Below are 18009 nucleotides of genomic sequence, written 5' to 3'. Positions count from 1 at the left end.
GTGACAAAAATAAATATAAATAGTCAATATTTCCTGCTTCCAGGTCTGTGTAAATAACGTGACAGTATTTCAGGCTATGCCGACACCACAATGTCCACACGTGTGAAGTACAATAATTATATCATATGTACAGCACAGTACATTGAAAGCCACCATTACAGGAATTTCTGCTTAAACCCCATTATCGTGCTTTATGGTTTTTTTCCAACAATGATTTTGTGAGGTTTCCTGACTCCAGTTTGAGGCTTTGAGCAGTGTTACAATCTTGGATTTACCTTTAGAGATCTTGGTTTTGAACATTCTCTGATTAGCCCTTTTTGTGATTTTTACAGGCTATTTAGCAGCCCTGAATTTTAGATGCACTTTGATAAAGACCCGTGAGGGGTTGAAGCGCGTTAGTGCGATTCCCAGTTCTTCTATTCTATTTTTACAATATTGTGTTTTTACTCAGTGTGGATTATTGCCTATAAGAGCATTTTGGGCCTTTATTGCACGAATACCAGAGTGGAGATTCCACTAACCCTGATGGAGGAGTATTCACATCAAGCACTTAGGTCTGAGTCAGACAATATACAGTATCCCACAAAAGTAAGTACACTCCTCACATTTTTTGTAAATATTTTATTATATCTTTTCATGTGACAACACTGAAGAAGTGACACTCTGCTACAATGTAAAGTAGTAAGTGTACGCCACATAGTTGCCAACTGTGACAGGTAAGCTTGAAATACTCAGGCAGGCCCGGACTGGCCATTGGGCACACCGGGCAAATGCCCGGTGGGCCGCGGTGGCCATGAGTCGAGGCCGACAGGGGAGATCACAGGATCTCCCCTGCCGGTCTATGCAGGGCCGGCACTATCCGAGAGCCGGCCCTGCCGCATTTCATGACGGGCCGGTGGGGAGATCAAAGATCTCACAGCACCCTCACTCACACACACACTGCACCCCCTGACACTCACAGTGGTCAGTCAGTGCTCCCTGTATAGTGCTGCTCTCTTTAAAGTAAAGGTCTCTGTGTATAATATCCTGAGACAGTCAGTGCCCCCTGTATAGTGCTACTCTCTGTACAATACAGGTCTGTTAGTGTATAATATCCCAGGACAGTCATTGCTCCCTGTATAGTGCTGCTCTCTGTAAAGTAAAGGTCTGTGTGTATAATATCCTGAGACAGTCAGTGCTCCCTGTATAGTGCTACTCTCTGTACAATACAGGTCTGTTAGTGTATAATATCCCAGGACAGTCAGTGCTCCCTGTATAGTGCTACTCTCTGTACAATACAGGTCTGTTAGTGTATAATATCCCAGGACAGTCAGTGCTCCCTGTATACTGCTGCTCTCTGTAAAGTAAAGGTCTGTGTGTATAATATCCTGAGACAGTCAGTGCCCCCTGTATAGTACTACTCTCTGTACAATACAGGTCTGTTAGTGTATAATATCCCAGGACAGTCAGTGCTCCCTGTATAGTGCTGCTCTCTGTAAAGTAAAGGTCTGTGTGTATAATATCCTGAGACAGTCAGTGCTCCCTGTATAGTGCTACTCTCTGTACAATACAGGTCTGTTAGTGTATAATATCCCAGGACAGTCAGTGCTCCCTGTATAGTGCTACTCTCTGTACAATACAGGTCTGTTAGTGTATAATATCCCAGGACAGTCAGTGCTCCCTGTATACTGCTGCTCTCTGTAAAGTAAAGGTCTGTGTGTATAATATCCTGAGACAGTCAGTGCCCCCTGTATAGTACTACTCTCTGTACAATACAGGTCTGTTAGTGTATAATATCCCAGGACAGTCAGTGCTCCCTGTATAGTGCTGCTCTCTGTAAAGTAAAGGTCTGTGTGTATAATATCCTGAGACAGTCAGTGCTCCCTGTATAGTGCTACTCTCTGTACAATACAGGTCTGTTAGTGTATAATATCCCAGGACAGTCAGTGCTCCCTGTATAGTGCTACTCTCTGTACAATACAGGTCTGTTAGTGTATAATATCCCAGGACAGTCAGTGCTCCCTGTATAGTGCTGCTCTCTGTAAAGTAAAGGTCTGTGTGTATAATATCCTGAGACAGTCAGTGCCCCCTGTATAGTACTACTCTCTGTACAATACAGGTCTGTTAGTGTATAATATCCCAGGACAGTCAGTGCTCCCTGTATAGTGCTGCTCTCTGTAAAGTAAAGGTCTGTGTGTATAATATCCTGAGACAGTCAGTGCTCCCTGTATAGTGCTACTCTCTGTACAATACAGGTCTGTTAGTGTATACTATCCCAGGACAGTCAGTGCCCCCTGTATAGTGCTACTCTCTGTACAATACAGGTCTGTTAGTGTATACTATCCCAGGACAGTCAGTGCTCCCTGTATACTGCTGCTCTTTGTATAATATATGTATAATACGTATAAGACTCCTGGAACTAGAAGATTCAGAAGCAGTGCAGGGGTGACTGAAGCTTCGATCTGAGACATTTAACATGTTGAATTGGGGACATGTAAAGGGGCTAATGGAATATGTGCATATGTTTTCCTTTTGCTCCCATTTCTCTCAATAATTCCATTCTGTTAATTCTCCTTCTATATCTTTCATTTCCTATTTTTAGCTTTTTTTTATTTATTTTTTTTACTCTATTCACTTCCCAATATAATTATTTTTGTCAACTAATGTATGTTCTATGGTGTAGACACAACTCTCTGACTGTAGCACTGAAAGTGTCACTACTGATACCAACTCACATTAAAGCGATACAATGTACCTGCCTGATATGGATGCTGTGCTGTGAATGTGTCTATCACACACCAAGGATGCATGGCACTGTTGGTGGAAACTTGGTGTTATAAAGGTCAATAAAGAGAAAATTGCAGGGAATTGAGATGGGAATTTCAAACTTTAGGCAGAAATAGTGCAGCTGAATTGGAGAATTTTTCCAGCTCGGCTACTTTGGCCTTAAGTTTAAAATTCCCATCTCAATTCCCTGTAATTCTCTCCTTATTAAGTGAATCCTGGAATCTGCAATTAATTATGTGGGTTGGACATAATGGGCGGAGCTTTGCGGCAGTGGGTGGGGTACATTTTCAAGGTAGTAATTGGTAGCTGTGCTGCAAAGTGTCCCTGGAAATTTTTTTCAAATGTTTGCAACTATGTAACAGCTTGTATTACAGTGTAAATTTGCTGTCCCCTCAAAATAACTCAACACACAGCCATTATAGTCAAAACTGTTGGCATAAAATGTGAGCACACCCCTAAGTGGAAATGTTCAAATTGGGCCCAATTAGCCATTTTCCTTCCCTGGTGTCATGTGACTCGTTAGTGTTACAAGGTCTCAGGTGTGAATGGGGAGCAGGTGTGTTAAATTTGGTGTTATCGCTCTCACACGCTCTCATCCTGGTCACTGGAAGTTCAACATGGCATCTAATGGCAAAGAACTCTCTGAGGATCTGAAAAAAAGAATTGTTGCCCTACATAAAGATGGCCTAGGCTATAAGAAGATTGCCAAGACAGTGAAACTGAGCTGCAGCACGGTGGGAAAGACCATACAGCGGTTTCACAGGACTGATTCCACTCAGAACAGGCCTTGCCATGGTCGACCAAAGAAGTTGAGTGCACTTGCTCAGCATCATATCCAGAGGTTGTCTTTGGGAAGTAGACGTATGAGTGCTGCCAGCATTGCTGCAGAGGTTGAAGGGGTGGGGGGGGAGGGGTCAGCCTATCAGTGCTCAGACCATACGCTGCATCAAATTGGTATGCATGGCTGTCATCCCAGAAGGAAGACTCTTCTAAAGATGATGCACGAGAGAGCCTGCAAACAGTTTGCTGAAGACAAGCAGACTAAGGACATGGATTACTGGAACCATGTCCTCTGGTCCGATGAAACCAAGGTAAACTTATTTGGTTCAGATGGTGTCAAGTGTGTGTGGCGGCAACCAGGTGAGGAGTACAAAGACAAGTGTGTCTTGCCTAAAGTCAAGCATGGTGGTGGGAGTGTCATGGTCTGGGCCTGCATGAGTGCTGCCAGCACTGGGGAGCTACAGTTCATTGAGGGATCCATGAATGCCAACATGTACTGTGACATACTAAAGCAGAGCATGATCCCTTCTCTTCTGAGACTGGGCCGCAGGGCAGTATTCCAACATGATAATGACCCCAAACACACCTCCAAGGCGACCACTGCCTTGCTAAAAAAGCTGAAGGTAAAGGTGATGGATTGGCCAAGCATGTCTCCAGGCCTAAACCCTATTGAGCATCTGTGGGGCATCCTCAAACGGAAGGTGGGGAGTGCAATGTCTTTAACATCCACCAGCTCCGCGATGTCATCATGGAGGAGTGGAAGAGGACTCCAGTGGCAACCTGTGAAGCTCTGGTGAACTCCATGCCCATGAGGGTTAAGGCAGTGCTGGAAAATAATGGTGGCCACACAAAATATTGACACTTTGGGCCCAATTTGGACATTTCCACTTAGGGGTGAACTCACTTTTGTTGCCAACGGTTTAGACATTAATGGCTGTGTGTTGAGGTATTTTGACGGGACAGCAAAATAAAACTAAATATTTACAAAAATGTGAAGGGTGTACTCACTTTTGTGAGATACTGTATATATGGTTTTTTTAACCATGATATACTACACCATGTATTGTTAATTTGTGTTTAATTCAGCTTTATATGGTAAAAGTATTAATGTTATTAATATCTATATGTGCATCTCACATTAGTATTATTACACCTACACTTTTTTGATAATTGTCCACTGAATTGTTAATTAATGCCTAGACTAGAGAATTGCAAATGTAAGATGACGTAGTGAATAAGAGAATCTCTCAATGCTTGCTATTTTACATTGCTATTCTTGCAACATTTTTTTATTTTTTTTGGATAGCCACATATGTGATATCTCTGCACAGTTACATGATTACAATCCAACACAGTTTGGATATTTGGGAGAACATGTGTGGGTTTTTTCTCTCTGTAATTTAATCATCAGTGTTTGGCCAGTAGGGAGGTGAGTTAAAATCTCAACATTGTCAATTGAATATATAATTTATCTCTATGGTAAATTCATAGTCTTTTGTGGGATTTCTGTTTAAGTGGCACCATCACCATATGGAGACTTTGCAAAGACCCACGATGGTGACATCGTCAGGCAGAGAAAATATACTGAGACAAACTAGTCCCTACTTTGTCTCTCTTAATTTGTCGTGTGTATATCTCTTGACAGATTAGAATTTCAGTGAAATTCCATTTTCATGAAATACTACATTTTCAGGGAATGCCGCTTTAAAATGAAGTTTTCATGATGGGTTCACTTAAAAATGTGGCTAGTCTAGTGAATTTAACCCAAGAGCTGATACCAAATAAAAATAGAAAGATACTGTAATGACGTTGTTATTTTATCAGTAAAACACCCATTACAGTGTTGCTCAAGTGAAGCTTGTTAGTTAGAACTCCTGGGTTTCAACGCAAAATGTTTTAATGGAGATAATTATTAGTAAGACAATAATACATTCAACATAATAAATAGAACACAATGTACAATTTCCACATATTGAAAACAAAATTGTCTCTTTATTTGTGGCTTTTTTGATGTTTAATGAGATGGGGTATCTGGGCAAAGCATTTTCCGCATTCAGAGCATATGTAAGGTCTTTCACCTGTGTGGATTCTCTGATGTGTCAGGAGGTTAGAGCACTGCGTAAACGACTTTCCACAATGTGAGCACACAAATGGCTTCTCTCCTGTGTGAATGCGCTGGTGTATAACCAAATTTGAGTTTTTGCTGAAACATTTTCCGCAGTCCGAACATGCATACGGCTTCTGGCCAGTGTGACTTCGCTGATGCACGACAAGATTTGAATTCTGGCTGAAGCACTTGCCGCAATCAGAGCACGCAAACGTCCCGGTGTGAATTCTCTGATGTTTAACAAGGGTTGATTTGTGCGTAAAACATTTGCCACAATCCGAGCAGGAAAATGGTTTTTCTCTGGTGTGAAATCTAAGGTGTACGAGAAGATTGGCGCTCTGAGTATAAGATTTGCCACATTCGAAACAGACAAACAGTTTCTTTCCCGTGTGGACTGTCTGATGGTTGAGCAGATCTGAATGGCCATTGAAAGTTCCTTGACACTCGGTACATGCGTAGATCAACTCCGTACAGTGTGTCCCTTGGTGATAGATGAGATCTAGTTCGTTTTGGAAACTTTTTTCACACTCTCTGCATTTATACATTGTTACCGACAAACTCTGGGGATTTTTCTGCATATCTGAGTTTTCTTTGCTACATAACTCAGTAGCTAGGAGTGAATTTGCGGTCCATACAGGTTCTTTGGCAAAGTCGGTGAGATTTAAATCTTTTTCGAGGATATTCACAGGGTTACTCATCGTGTCGCTGGACAATTGGTCACTTATAATGTCTGATTCTGAAGGATTCTGGGTAATGTCATGATCACTCACTCCACATTCTGGAGCAGAAAGACAAAGATCGTTTTGTTCTGGATGGGATTCCCAGGTAATTGACAAGCCTGTTCGGTAAAAAATAATTTTATAATTAAATGTCTATAAAAAGATAAATAATATCCAGGAAATTAGTCATGAACACCTCCCACTATCTTGTACATATGAACCAGGAAATCAATGATATGATGCACACACACACATATATATATTGATTAGACATCACATTAAAACCCCCTGGTGCTGCCAAAACAGCTCTGATGCGTCGAGACATGGACTCCACAAGACCTTTGTTTTTGGTGAGATAGCAATCCCTGAATATTCATTTCTGTTTCAGAATGTCATATTTCCTTTGGAATCTTTCCCTCAGCATTTGCGTGTATGAATTTATTTTCTAATTTACTTTAAAACCCTTTGCAAACATTCTATTTAAACCGAGAATGGGTTACTGTTAAGGACTTTATTTAAAATTTACGTTGAATTGTGGCCGGGCTGCCATCCAACGAAAATGAATAGAAATGGTAAAACAGAGTGTTTCCATCTTACCTGGGCTGATTTCTGTAGAGTCTTCTTCTTGCTTACACCGTAGCGGAAATATATCACCTTCTCGCTCCATCTGTAAAAGAAGGTCACATTCTGTTACACTATATGTGTCTCCAGTAATACTTACTGTTAGAAGCTGCTGTCTTTCAAAAAAATGGTATTAATGCTGCTATTAAAAAATAAAGGAAAATTAACATGAAATTTCTCCCCTGGACCAGCAGTCCTGTTCACATTAACTAATTTAGCGGGCTCTTCTTAACCATTAACTCATAAAGAGGCAAAATTGTGTATGATGGGATAAATCTGCTAAAATAATGCTTTTTAAGAATGAGATTTGGTACCTGGTAATCTGATGTAATCTGGTTATCTTCCAGTATGTCATCTGATGAATAATGAGAGCTGTGATTGTTCTCTACCTTAGATCTGCTGCTAGATACCTCTGTGAGGAACCAACACAAAATGAGCAACAGTATTACATAACCGCTTTAAACGTGCTATGGAAAAACATAACCTGTCATTGGTGTTTAAGCAGTTCGATGCACTTACTTTCATGTTATGACTTTTTTGATAATCTATATTGTCTACATAGTGAATATACTTTTCTCTGTCGCCTGCCCCCTTTCCCTGCCTGTGCTGGCATTTTCATTGATCTTGTGTTCGAAGCAGCGGTTATCCGATCCAAGATCACTCTTTGCTGCCACGCTTCCTTGTGTTCACACAGTAATGACGTTACTTGTTTCCCACGGAGAATCCGGCCCCAGCATTTTTCACAGAAGTCTTCACTTAAAGGGATTCTACAGTGTTAGGAACACAAATTTGTATTCCTAACACTATAGTGCCCTCTGACTCCCCCTACTTGCACGTCCCTTGTCCCTTGTGGCAGATAAATAGTGCTTCACCTCCTCTGACGTCACCTAAGAGGAAACCAATGCACATGAGAGGTGAGCGCATTAAGCCTTCCCCATAGGAATGCATTGAATCACTGATTTCCTATAGGGATTTCGCTGATGCTGGACATCCTCATGCAGATTGTAAGGACGTGCAGTGTCGTAAAGATCCAGAGTCTAGTACACTCGAGGAAGTGCCTCTAGTGGCTGTCTTAGTACTGCAATGTAAGCATGGATGTTTTTTAAAAACTAATGTTTTACAACGCAGGACTAAGTGGGACATGGCCAGTGCACCCAGACACTTCAATGAGATGTAGTGGTCTGGGTGCCTATAGTGTCCCTTTAATCTCAGGAAAGCTAAACAGCCACAAGTACTGTGGTGTCAGCTGAGATGATAAGTAAAGGCACACTGTTTTGCATATATCACTCAAAATGGCAGCACAGGCAGAGGAAGGGTGAAAGTGTCAGAGAAAATTTGTAAAATTAATATAAAAAAAATGCAATATGATAATTAATTTAAAAATGCAAAAAATTAAAGTGAGTACCTCAGAAGTGCTAAAAATAGTAAACGAAAAAAAATTGTGCTTGTTTGCCTGCAAATTAATTTATTGTAAGACTAATAAAAAAATAAACCAAACAAAATAAAAACCAATTAATAAAATTTCAGGTGACGTCACTTTAAGCTTACATTATATGTACAAGCCTCATTTCTCAATGACAGAGCTTAATTAATTGCTTAATCACAAAACTGGAAATGCTGTAGGGCTGATAAGAATTGAAATGTTTTCACCATAGTAGCTGAGCTAAAACAAAGTGAACTTTTCCCATTCAGTTTCTTTGGCTTAACATAAACAATTATGTTTTCAATTCTCCACAGTCCCCAGTTTAGCGAATAACTCTGGTAGTGCTGGGTTGGCCCTTTTGCTCGAGACATTGAGGAGACCAGCTGCTACTTTGGAGACGAAGGAGACTCCGCAGTGTGTTTAATATAAAGGATATCACTGAGCTTTAATGTAAAGTGCGTTTAATATAAATCATATCACTGAGCTTTAATGTAAAGTGTGTTTAATATAAATCATATCACTGAGCTTTAATGTAAAGTGTGTTTAATATAAATCATATCACTGAGCTTTAATGTACAGTGTGTTTAATATAAATCATATCACTGAGCTTTAATGTACAGTGCGTTTAATATAAATCATATCACTGAGCTTTAATGTAAAGTGTGTTTAGTATAAATCATTTCACTGAGCTTTAATGTAAAGTGTGTTTAATATAAATCATATCACTGAGCTTTAATGTACAGTGTGTTTAATATAAATCACATCACTGAGCTTTAATGTACAGTGCGTTTAATATAAATCATATCACTGAGCTTTAATGTAAAGTGTGTTTAGTATAAATCATTTCACTGAGCTTTAATGTAAAGTGTGTTTAATATAAATCATATCACTGAGCTTTAATGTAAAGTGCGTTTAATATAAATCATATCACTGAGCTTTAACGTAACGTGTTTAATACAAAGCATGTCACTGAGCTTTAATGTACAGTGTGTTTAATATAAATCATATCACTGACCTGCACATATATCTTCATGTATATTATTTTCTGGAAGGGCCTGATGGTCATTCCCACCGGCTTTTGGACTTCTCTCCTTCTCTGCTGTCATTTCCTGATTCACAATATCACAGTCTGTTTAGATGCAGAACACAAACATCATATTACATGTGGCTTTTTTTTTTTTTTTTATCAACGCTCAATATTTTCACTTGCCCATTAGCCACTGCTGAGTGAAAATTCACACGCAGATTTTCCTATGGTTTGGATCAGGAAAAAAAATGGAACTGAGTTTGTATCTGTCTTTCGCGACTCATGATGTCATTATGTGTGGCAGAATATGTAAATAAAGTTGCATCATGAAGAAGATTTGCATATAGAGCCATTAATGTAGAAATGAGACCAAAAAAAATTAAACTTCCTTTTCTCTTGATCTATACTGCGATTCAGCAAAAACTGTCATGAAGTTACACATCTTTTGTATTGCCGTTCTAATTTGATGACAGAGAATGATGGAAATTGTATTCAACCACAATTGTAGGTGTTAAGTTACAGCCGATAGCTATAGATCTCCTTGTAATTGTACTAATGTAGCACAAAGGTAATCGTCCCCCTCTTCAATATTGCTCCATACACAGGTTAGGTGTTGGAGATCCGTTCTCCCTGAAACCATTTAAGATCTGATTAACCACAAATGCCTGGTTACCCAATGAACAGAGGGCCTGTTGTTTGTCCATCATGAGGTTTTGGTATGGATCCTTGTGCTCCTCAAAGTAGTCTATGTCTCCCATGGAGAAGCCAAATGTCACTTTTTTACACCTTGAAAGAACCTGGAAAATAGAATCCCACATTCGATCAATGTAATTTATTTCACTAATGAACTATGTTATTTATTTCACTAATGAACTTATTAAACCTAGCTACATCAGTGTGCTTGTGCTGCACGTGTCTATTATTTTGTGCTTGAACTCCTAGGTCACATGGTCTGGTAGCCATTTTGATTTTGTTACCAATTTTGCACAACATTCAAAAATTGAAAACATTTGTCAGAACAATGTAATATCTGGGACATATCTTCACAGCTAGATCCTTTGCCACAAAAGCAAGTCAATGTCAAAATAAAGATGGCCTCTGGGAGGCAGTTATTCGCAAAGCTTAGATGCATGCTAGCCATTTGAATGTACATTTCTGAGTTTCATTCTTTGTTCTAAATTAGGGGTTCACAACCTCCAGCCTGGTCAAACCGGACCCACAAATGCATGCCCACTGACCCCCAGCCCTCAGAGTACAAAATGACACATAGCACCAACTGAGCATGCATGCCTGCTGTAACAAGAAATGGCATCACCACCGTCAACCAATGTCGGGCCCTTGTTAAGCGAGACCTAGCAACAGATATCTTCCTCAACTTTACAACTTGGCACTGAGTGTGAAGAATGAGAGGCGGGCACTGCAGATGACCATACTTCCCATTCTCTCTCCTCACACGCAGAGCCATGTGTGTGTGAGAAGGGAGGGGAGGTGAGCATCACCCTTGAGAGGGGATTACTACCAGGTGCAAATGGGGGAACCGTGGAGAGTCACATGGGGGAGTGTGAAAAGGGGCATAGGCAGGGAAAGGGAGTAATGGGGATAGAAAGAGGCAGAAGGCAAGGGAAGTGCAGAGATGGGGACAGATACAAGGGAGGGGGTATAGGACATGTGGGAGGTAAAGCAGAGGCAAAATTGGGGAGGATGGGAAGAGATGAAAATCTCCGGTAACCAGACACCAGAAAGATAGCTTCCAAGATTCAGGCACAACCACCTCATTGGCATCATATGGCAGTGGCCCCCCAGTAAGAATTCTATATGTTCTAGTTTTACCTCCAATACATTTGAATTGCACTTTTAGTGTTACAAATTATATGCAGTAGTCATAGCAACTTAAACAAGGAGACTCCTGGAGTGTTGCAGTGAAGAAGTAGAACAACGTGGTCCAAAAATATATAAATTCACTTTATTTAGAAAATATTAAAATATATGAAGTCAGAAAACAGCAGTTCAGTGTGACAAGATCTCCACCACCTCACACGTTTTATGTGGTCAATCCCCACTTAATCAAAGAGTCCTAATTACTGTTGACCGCAGCCTGGCTCCTGAACAGTGTTTGTAAGTCCAGCGGGAAGGACTAAATGGTGAAATGCCTTCTCCAAACATCCAGTGCAATTCAAGTGCTCACTAATATATTTTCAGTAGTCATCGCAACAGTAAGATACATTCACTGTCTGCTGTGCACAACGACAGATTCTATTACATGTGTGCAGCACAGTGTACCCGAGAAAGGATTACAGCGTCCTATCCCCAACAAGCTCACCTCTCCAGTCAGCAGATGGATAACCGTGTTGGCCAGTTCCAAGACCTTCTGATCACTGTTCCTCTCCTGTGGGTAATTTGGGTGATCCATGAAAGGGTTCTGGGGCCTGCAGAATCTGTCTGATACACGGGAGCTTCTATCATTTCTCATACGGTCTCCCTGGTTCTTTACAACCACGTAATCCTGTGTAATGAGACCCCAGTAAAAATCCCGGTGTCATAGTCAGACTGAAAATGGATAATGAAGGCTTTTGAAGATGACAATCCATCCTGTAAACTAACCCGTAAAGTATTACTCTGTCCTCGATGACCCCTTCTGCTGACGTGGTCATGGAGCAAGCAATCTGTGGGTGCAGCGTTTCTGCCTTGAAACATAGCCTATACATAGATATATTAGTAAATTTGTACCTGGGTTTAGCTGCACGCCTCATAGACGTGACTAGGAAACCCGGAACTGTTCCAGATTGCCAAATGTTAGTTCTGTGCAAGAATGACATATGTTGTCAGAACGCACTGCGTGCTGCCGATAGACGTAATCAGCTTCTTTCTTGCAGGAAACACAGTAGACACAGTATGTCTACAGGAAAAGGTATCCCCTTCCTTATGCAAGTTCTCCCAGCCCACCCAATAAGCACTTTTTATTTTTCGTACTCTCCCCTTGTCCATAACAATGTGCTCCCTCACTCTATTCCTCCCTGGATGTCTATCAATCATCTGTTTATTTATTTATTTTTTGTGATTCCTGCCTTTGAGAGTAGTCACCACGGAAACCAATGGATTTTACCTGCTGGTGTATTCACCGCTTGTTCAAAACATCAATATTAATATTATGGCAAGTAATTCTGACACTCTCTGTACCACTAGGGCTGGAGGTCCCCCTACCACTAGGTGGCGCAGATCTGATCTTTTTTTCACAGGCTTTTGCTTATTTGTGAATGGAAATTAAGGTTGTGGGTTGAATGTCACATGACCCACTGTCACTCACCTCTCCAGTTAGCAGGTAGATGACCTCCAAAGTGAGGTTTAAGATCCTCTCAGTCATCTGATCCACTCCTTTGCTCATCATTAGGGAGCTATGGAGGCCCCTTTAAGATGTTTAATTTTGAGATTTCTGCCAAGAGAAGATGTGTTTATATTAAATATTATAAAATAGAGGGATTGAAAGGAGTTGATATATACAGGAAAAAAAAGAAAAAGATGCAGAGAAATTTCACTCTTTGGTCAATAAATACAGTTGCAAGAAAAAGTATGTGAACCCTTTGGAATGATATGGATTTCTGCACAAATTGGTCATAAAATTAGATCTGATCATCATCTAAGTCACAACAATAGACAATCACAGTCTGCTTAAACTAATAACACACGGGGGCGTGGCCGAGACACTGAAGGGAGCGGACGCATGTCGGACTAGCTCCCGCTGCAAATTCGGCGAACGCAGACTAAACGGCATTATCTCACCCTTACATCGCCGCAAACCGGGCCCAACAACACCCAAGATGGGCAAAAAGACGAAGAAACTAAGAACCCTCGCGGGAGAGGGCTCCAGGAGTATCTGCGACCTGTTGCAGCAACCGCGGCCTAGACCCAAAATGGCGTCGCCTGCGGACTCGACCAACCCCTCCTCGGATGAGGAAATTCTTGATGCCCCCGATGCCATCCCAAGATCGGAAGGCCCACAGGTATCCTTAATACAGGGTGACCCTCAAGCCCCAGCTACCAAGGGCGATATCCAAGCCCTGCTGAATAACATCAGAGCTTTTTTTAATGCAGACCTGGACATCATCAGGGAAGACATCTCAATGATCACGGAGAGAGTGCGAGGTGCAGAGGAGTCTGTTACCGCCATAACCCAACGCCAAACAAGCGAAGCAGAGCAGCTCCTGCAGCTTCAGACCGCACAAAATTCCACCCAACTTCAACTAGAGGCGATGGAAGACGCGAGAAGGCGCACAAACCTCAAAATTAGAGGCATCGCAGAATCCATAGATGACCAAGAACTACCGCATTTCATACGCCGACTACTCGCAGCCTTATTGCAACAACGAACTGCTAAGAATATACAAATAGACGGCTGCTATAGACTGGCCACCTCAGCCAGAGCCCCGACAGGGGTACCTCGAGATGTGATGGTGCGTTTCCTCATGCTCCGTGACAAAATGGCGGTCCAACGAGAGACCAGAAACAAAGCGCCTTACCTCTTTGAAGAGATGCAGCTTCACTTCCTACAGGACCTATGCCGCTCCACTCTCACCTGGAGAAGAACCCTCCAACGGGCCACACAGGCACTGAGATCGGCAGGAATAACCTACAAACGGGGACCCTCAAGAACCCTGATAGCCACGAAGGACAGCCGCAACTACACCATCTCCGCGGCGGATGAGACTGCAGCCTTCCTGCAAAAGCTGGGAATAACGCAGCCCGAGACGAGCAGCAAGACAACTATGGACACTTGGGACATTTCTAAGATAGCCCCGTTTACCCCCAGAGCTGGGACTGATACAGGTTGACTCAGCAGGGGACGCTCGGTGGCGAGAGAGTCACAGATCAAAAACCGCAGCGTAAAGTTACACAAATGTTTTGTTATAATAGGCGTTGAACCCTTCAGTTTATTTGTTTGCCCCTAATTACACCAAGCTGGTATTTGTAACACCCTAACCGCCCCCCCCCCCCCCCCCGCGCTCAGGGGTCATTGAGCGACACCTTGCTTCACGATACATGTAGTAAAATGTTTGATAATACTTATTGGCCGCCCCTAAGGTTCCCGACTTACATCATAGCATATGCACACATTCAAGGCTTTAAACATCACACACTGGCAGCACATGCACCCCTTCTATGTTGTAGTAGCCTTGTAACATCAACAGAAGTTCTCCGCATATGATTTTAAGGCCGCACACTACCGGCAAACTTCACGCCCGTGTGTTCTTAAACCAGAAGCAACGGCCACCCATGATCATATGCTCTTATATTCTCAACAAGCGTTACAAGCACCATTTCCACTTGTTGCTATAGGCGGCCACACCAGCATAGATATTCCTTAACCGCTTTCAAAGCGGCACAGCACCAAAGGTATAAACCTTAAACACTCCTAAAATACGTATTATATGATACTGCTACTGTTCTCCCTACTGTCTATTCTAGTAGGCTGCTTATTTTCATGTTTTTGCCTTCTTTTTAAACCATATACCATCAGCACTGTGCTACTTAAATGCCTGTAGAGTTAACCATTCTCAACTTATATATGCCTTATATACTCCTAGCGACCCATATGTTAACAGCGTATATTTTCCTCAAATGTTATAATTGTAATGTCAGCATGCATAATCCTTTCCAATTTTCCTTAAAAAAATAAATAAATAAATAAATAAATAAGAAGCCAGATCCATCTTGAATTGGTAGGAAATGGTTAAAAAAAAAAAAAACTAATAACACACAAAGAATGAAATGTTGCCATGTTTTTATTGAACACATCATGTAAACATTCACAGTGCAGGTGGAAAAGGTATGTGAACCCCTAGACTAATGACATCTCAAAGAGCTAATTGGAGTGAGATGTCAGCCAACTGGAGTCCAATCAATGAGATGAGATTGGAGGTGTTGGTTACAGCTGTCCTGCCCTATAAAAAACACACACTAGTTCTGGGTTTGCTTTTCACAAGAAGCATTGCCTGATGTGAATGATGCCTCGCACAAAAGAGCTCTCAGAAGACCTACGATTAAGAATTGTTGACTTGCATGAAGCTGGAAAGGGTTATAAAAGTATTTCCCAAAGCCTTGCTGTTCATCAGTCCACGGTAAGACAAATTGTCTATAAATGGAGAAAGTTCAGCACTGCTGCTACTCTCCCTAGGAGTGGCCGTCCTGTAAAGATGACTGCAAGAGCACAGCACAGACTGCTCAATGAGGTGAAGAAGAGTCCTAGAGTGTCAGCTAAAGACTTACAAAAGTCACTGGCAAATGCTAACATCCCTGTTAGCGAATCTACAATACGTGAAACACTAAACAAGAATGGATTTCATGGGAGGATACCACAGAGGAAGCCACTGCTGTCCAAACAAAACATTGCTGCATGTTTACAGTTTGCACAAGAGCACCTGGATGTTCCACAGCAGTCCTGGCAAAATATTCTGTGGACAGATGAAACCAAAGTTGAGTTGTTTGGAAGAAACACACAACACTATGTGTGGCGAAAAAGAGGCACAGCACACCAACATCAAAACCTCATCCGAACTGTGAAGCATGGTGGTGGGGGCATCATGGTTTGGGGCTGCTTTGCTGCGTCAGGGCCTGGACGGATTGCTAGCATTGAAGGAAAAATTAATTCCCAAGTTTATCAAGACATTTTGCAGGAGAACTTATGGCCATCTGTCTACCAGCTGAAGCTCAACAAAAGATGGGTGTTGCAACACACAGGTCTCTAATTACATTTGTTCAGACCATGCAGGGTCTAAATATAAAGTGAATTGTACAAAATGCAATAATCATTTACATCTTTCAAAATAAACTCAACACTCAACAGTCTCTACTCCCAAGGAGAGACTCTCTGGTACCCCAGACGCCAAGAGTCCCACCCCACCCATAGTTCATATCTATCTATGGTATTATGGAAAGGAAGAAAATAAAAAAATAAAACACTGAGTGAAGCCCCAAGTGCCTGGGTAACCAGCGACCACGCATCCCCCTCTCTCCCTAAACACAAGACCACTAAATGTAAATGTAATCTATACCTTTGCACTATGGAGTATAATTAAAGCTAACACTTCCTTCTTAAATGAGTGGAGTCTGTTTATCATGGACTCCTATCATATAATCTTCATCTGCCTTAGTATTGCTTTCGATAATATCGTAAAACATCATCCTCCTTAACATACAGTCTCTCATCAAACTAGGACATATATCTACACTTGGTTGTAGATCATGAACTATAGTTCCCAACCCCGCTCTCGCATATCAATTCTACTGTCACAACCACTCATTACCCATGGGTCCCACATAGTAAAGAGGAACAGTTATGCTGCAATGGGGATCGTGGTTTTTCTAAACATGCAGTAAGGACAGGTATGCCAGAATGAGATTAATTGTGCCTATAACCATACCGGCATACCGCATGGGATTGACGGTGTATATAACAGCGAGGTATTATGGACAGAATCCATCTGGTAGGGGTGTCATTACACATGGTGCAGTATAAATGCATGCATAGTATCAACTCACCTTCTTTACCTGAATCCTTAATCCCCAGAGTGACTGTCAGTAGCTACATTATTATACTATTCAGATACTCTGTGATTTCTTACTACCAGTAGCTGACATTTGTCAGCGTGCAGAATAAAAACTGTTTCTATGCATTGATACCTCTACCTCGTGCCCACAGTGTGTGTTTGGGATATCTGATGGAGCACAGCAAGGGTGCTTGTGAAACGATGAGCGAATCTCTTGGCCACAAGAAGGACGGAGGGTCTGGGATAGACAGAATTCCTTGGTCTATTGGACATGGCAAGAATGGGGGATCTAACCATTAAATAATTGACATGTCTATTTGACACAGCACAAATGGAAAGGCTATTACAGACTGACCAGTAAATGATGAGCTGAGTTCCTGGATAGAATGGCCATTAAGTGATGAGCTGGTGTCTGGAATAGACTGTCCATTAAATGATGAGCGGCAAGGATGGTGGGTCGAGGCATACACTTACATAATAAGCTGTTAATGGCATGGATGAAGCTTCTAGAACAGATTTATCAATAATTATGAGCAGTTCTGTTGGATGTAGCAAAGAAGGATGAAGGATCTAGAACAAAGTTACCATTATATAGTAAACTATTCTATCAGATATGGCAAGACTGGAGCACAGGATAGGCTGTCAATTAAATAATGAGTTAATCTGTGCGGCATATCCGAGACAGAGAGAATAAAATGAACATTAAATGATGAGTCCATCTATCATATGTAGCAAAAATTGAAGATCTGGAACCGTACATCAAATAATGAATTCTTCTATAGAGCCCGGCAGGAATGGAGAGTCTAGAAAAGCCATTTCAATCATTATAACAGGCACTATCACACATAGAAAATATGAGAATTTAGAATAGACTTCCATTAAACGATGTGATTTAATGGGCATGGCAAGTGTGGAGGGTCTGGGATTGACAAGATGTTCTATTGGACAGAGCAAGGATGAAGGATCTGGGATAGATTGACCATTAGATGACTATATGAAAAGGGTGGCCCTGTGTGAAATTGTGG

The 18009-nt window shown here is 41.5% G+C and overlaps 1 protein-coding gene across 1 annotated transcript; it reads right to left on the bottom strand.

Annotated features, from left to right (window-relative positions):
• Positions 1–5518: 5518 nt before the first annotated feature.
• On the bottom strand, positions 5519–12841 carry LOC134599691 (oocyte zinc finger protein XlCOF8.4-like). The gene is made up of 7 exons (XM_063444974.1): positions 12748–12841; positions 11764–11946; positions 10117–10240; positions 9432–9545; positions 7308–7405; positions 6970–7039; positions 5519–6491 (listed from the first exon to the last, which is right to left on the bottom strand). The coding sequence occupies exons 1-7, from the start codon at positions 12826–12828 to the stop codon at positions 5539–5541; spliced, it is 1623 nt and encodes a 540-aa protein (XP_063301044.1). The 5' UTR covers positions 12829–12841; the 3' UTR covers positions 5519–5538.
• Positions 12842–18009: the final 5168 nt, after the last annotated feature.

The sequence above is a fragment of the Pelobates fuscus genome, chromosome 1, assembly GCF_036172605.1.
Source record: "Pelobates fuscus isolate aPelFus1 chromosome 1, aPelFus1.pri, whole genome shotgun sequence".
Classification (NCBI taxonomy): Eukaryota; Metazoa; Chordata; class Amphibia; order Anura; family Pelobatidae; genus Pelobates; species Pelobates fuscus.
This window is presented reverse-complemented; position numbering and strand designations above follow the sequence as displayed.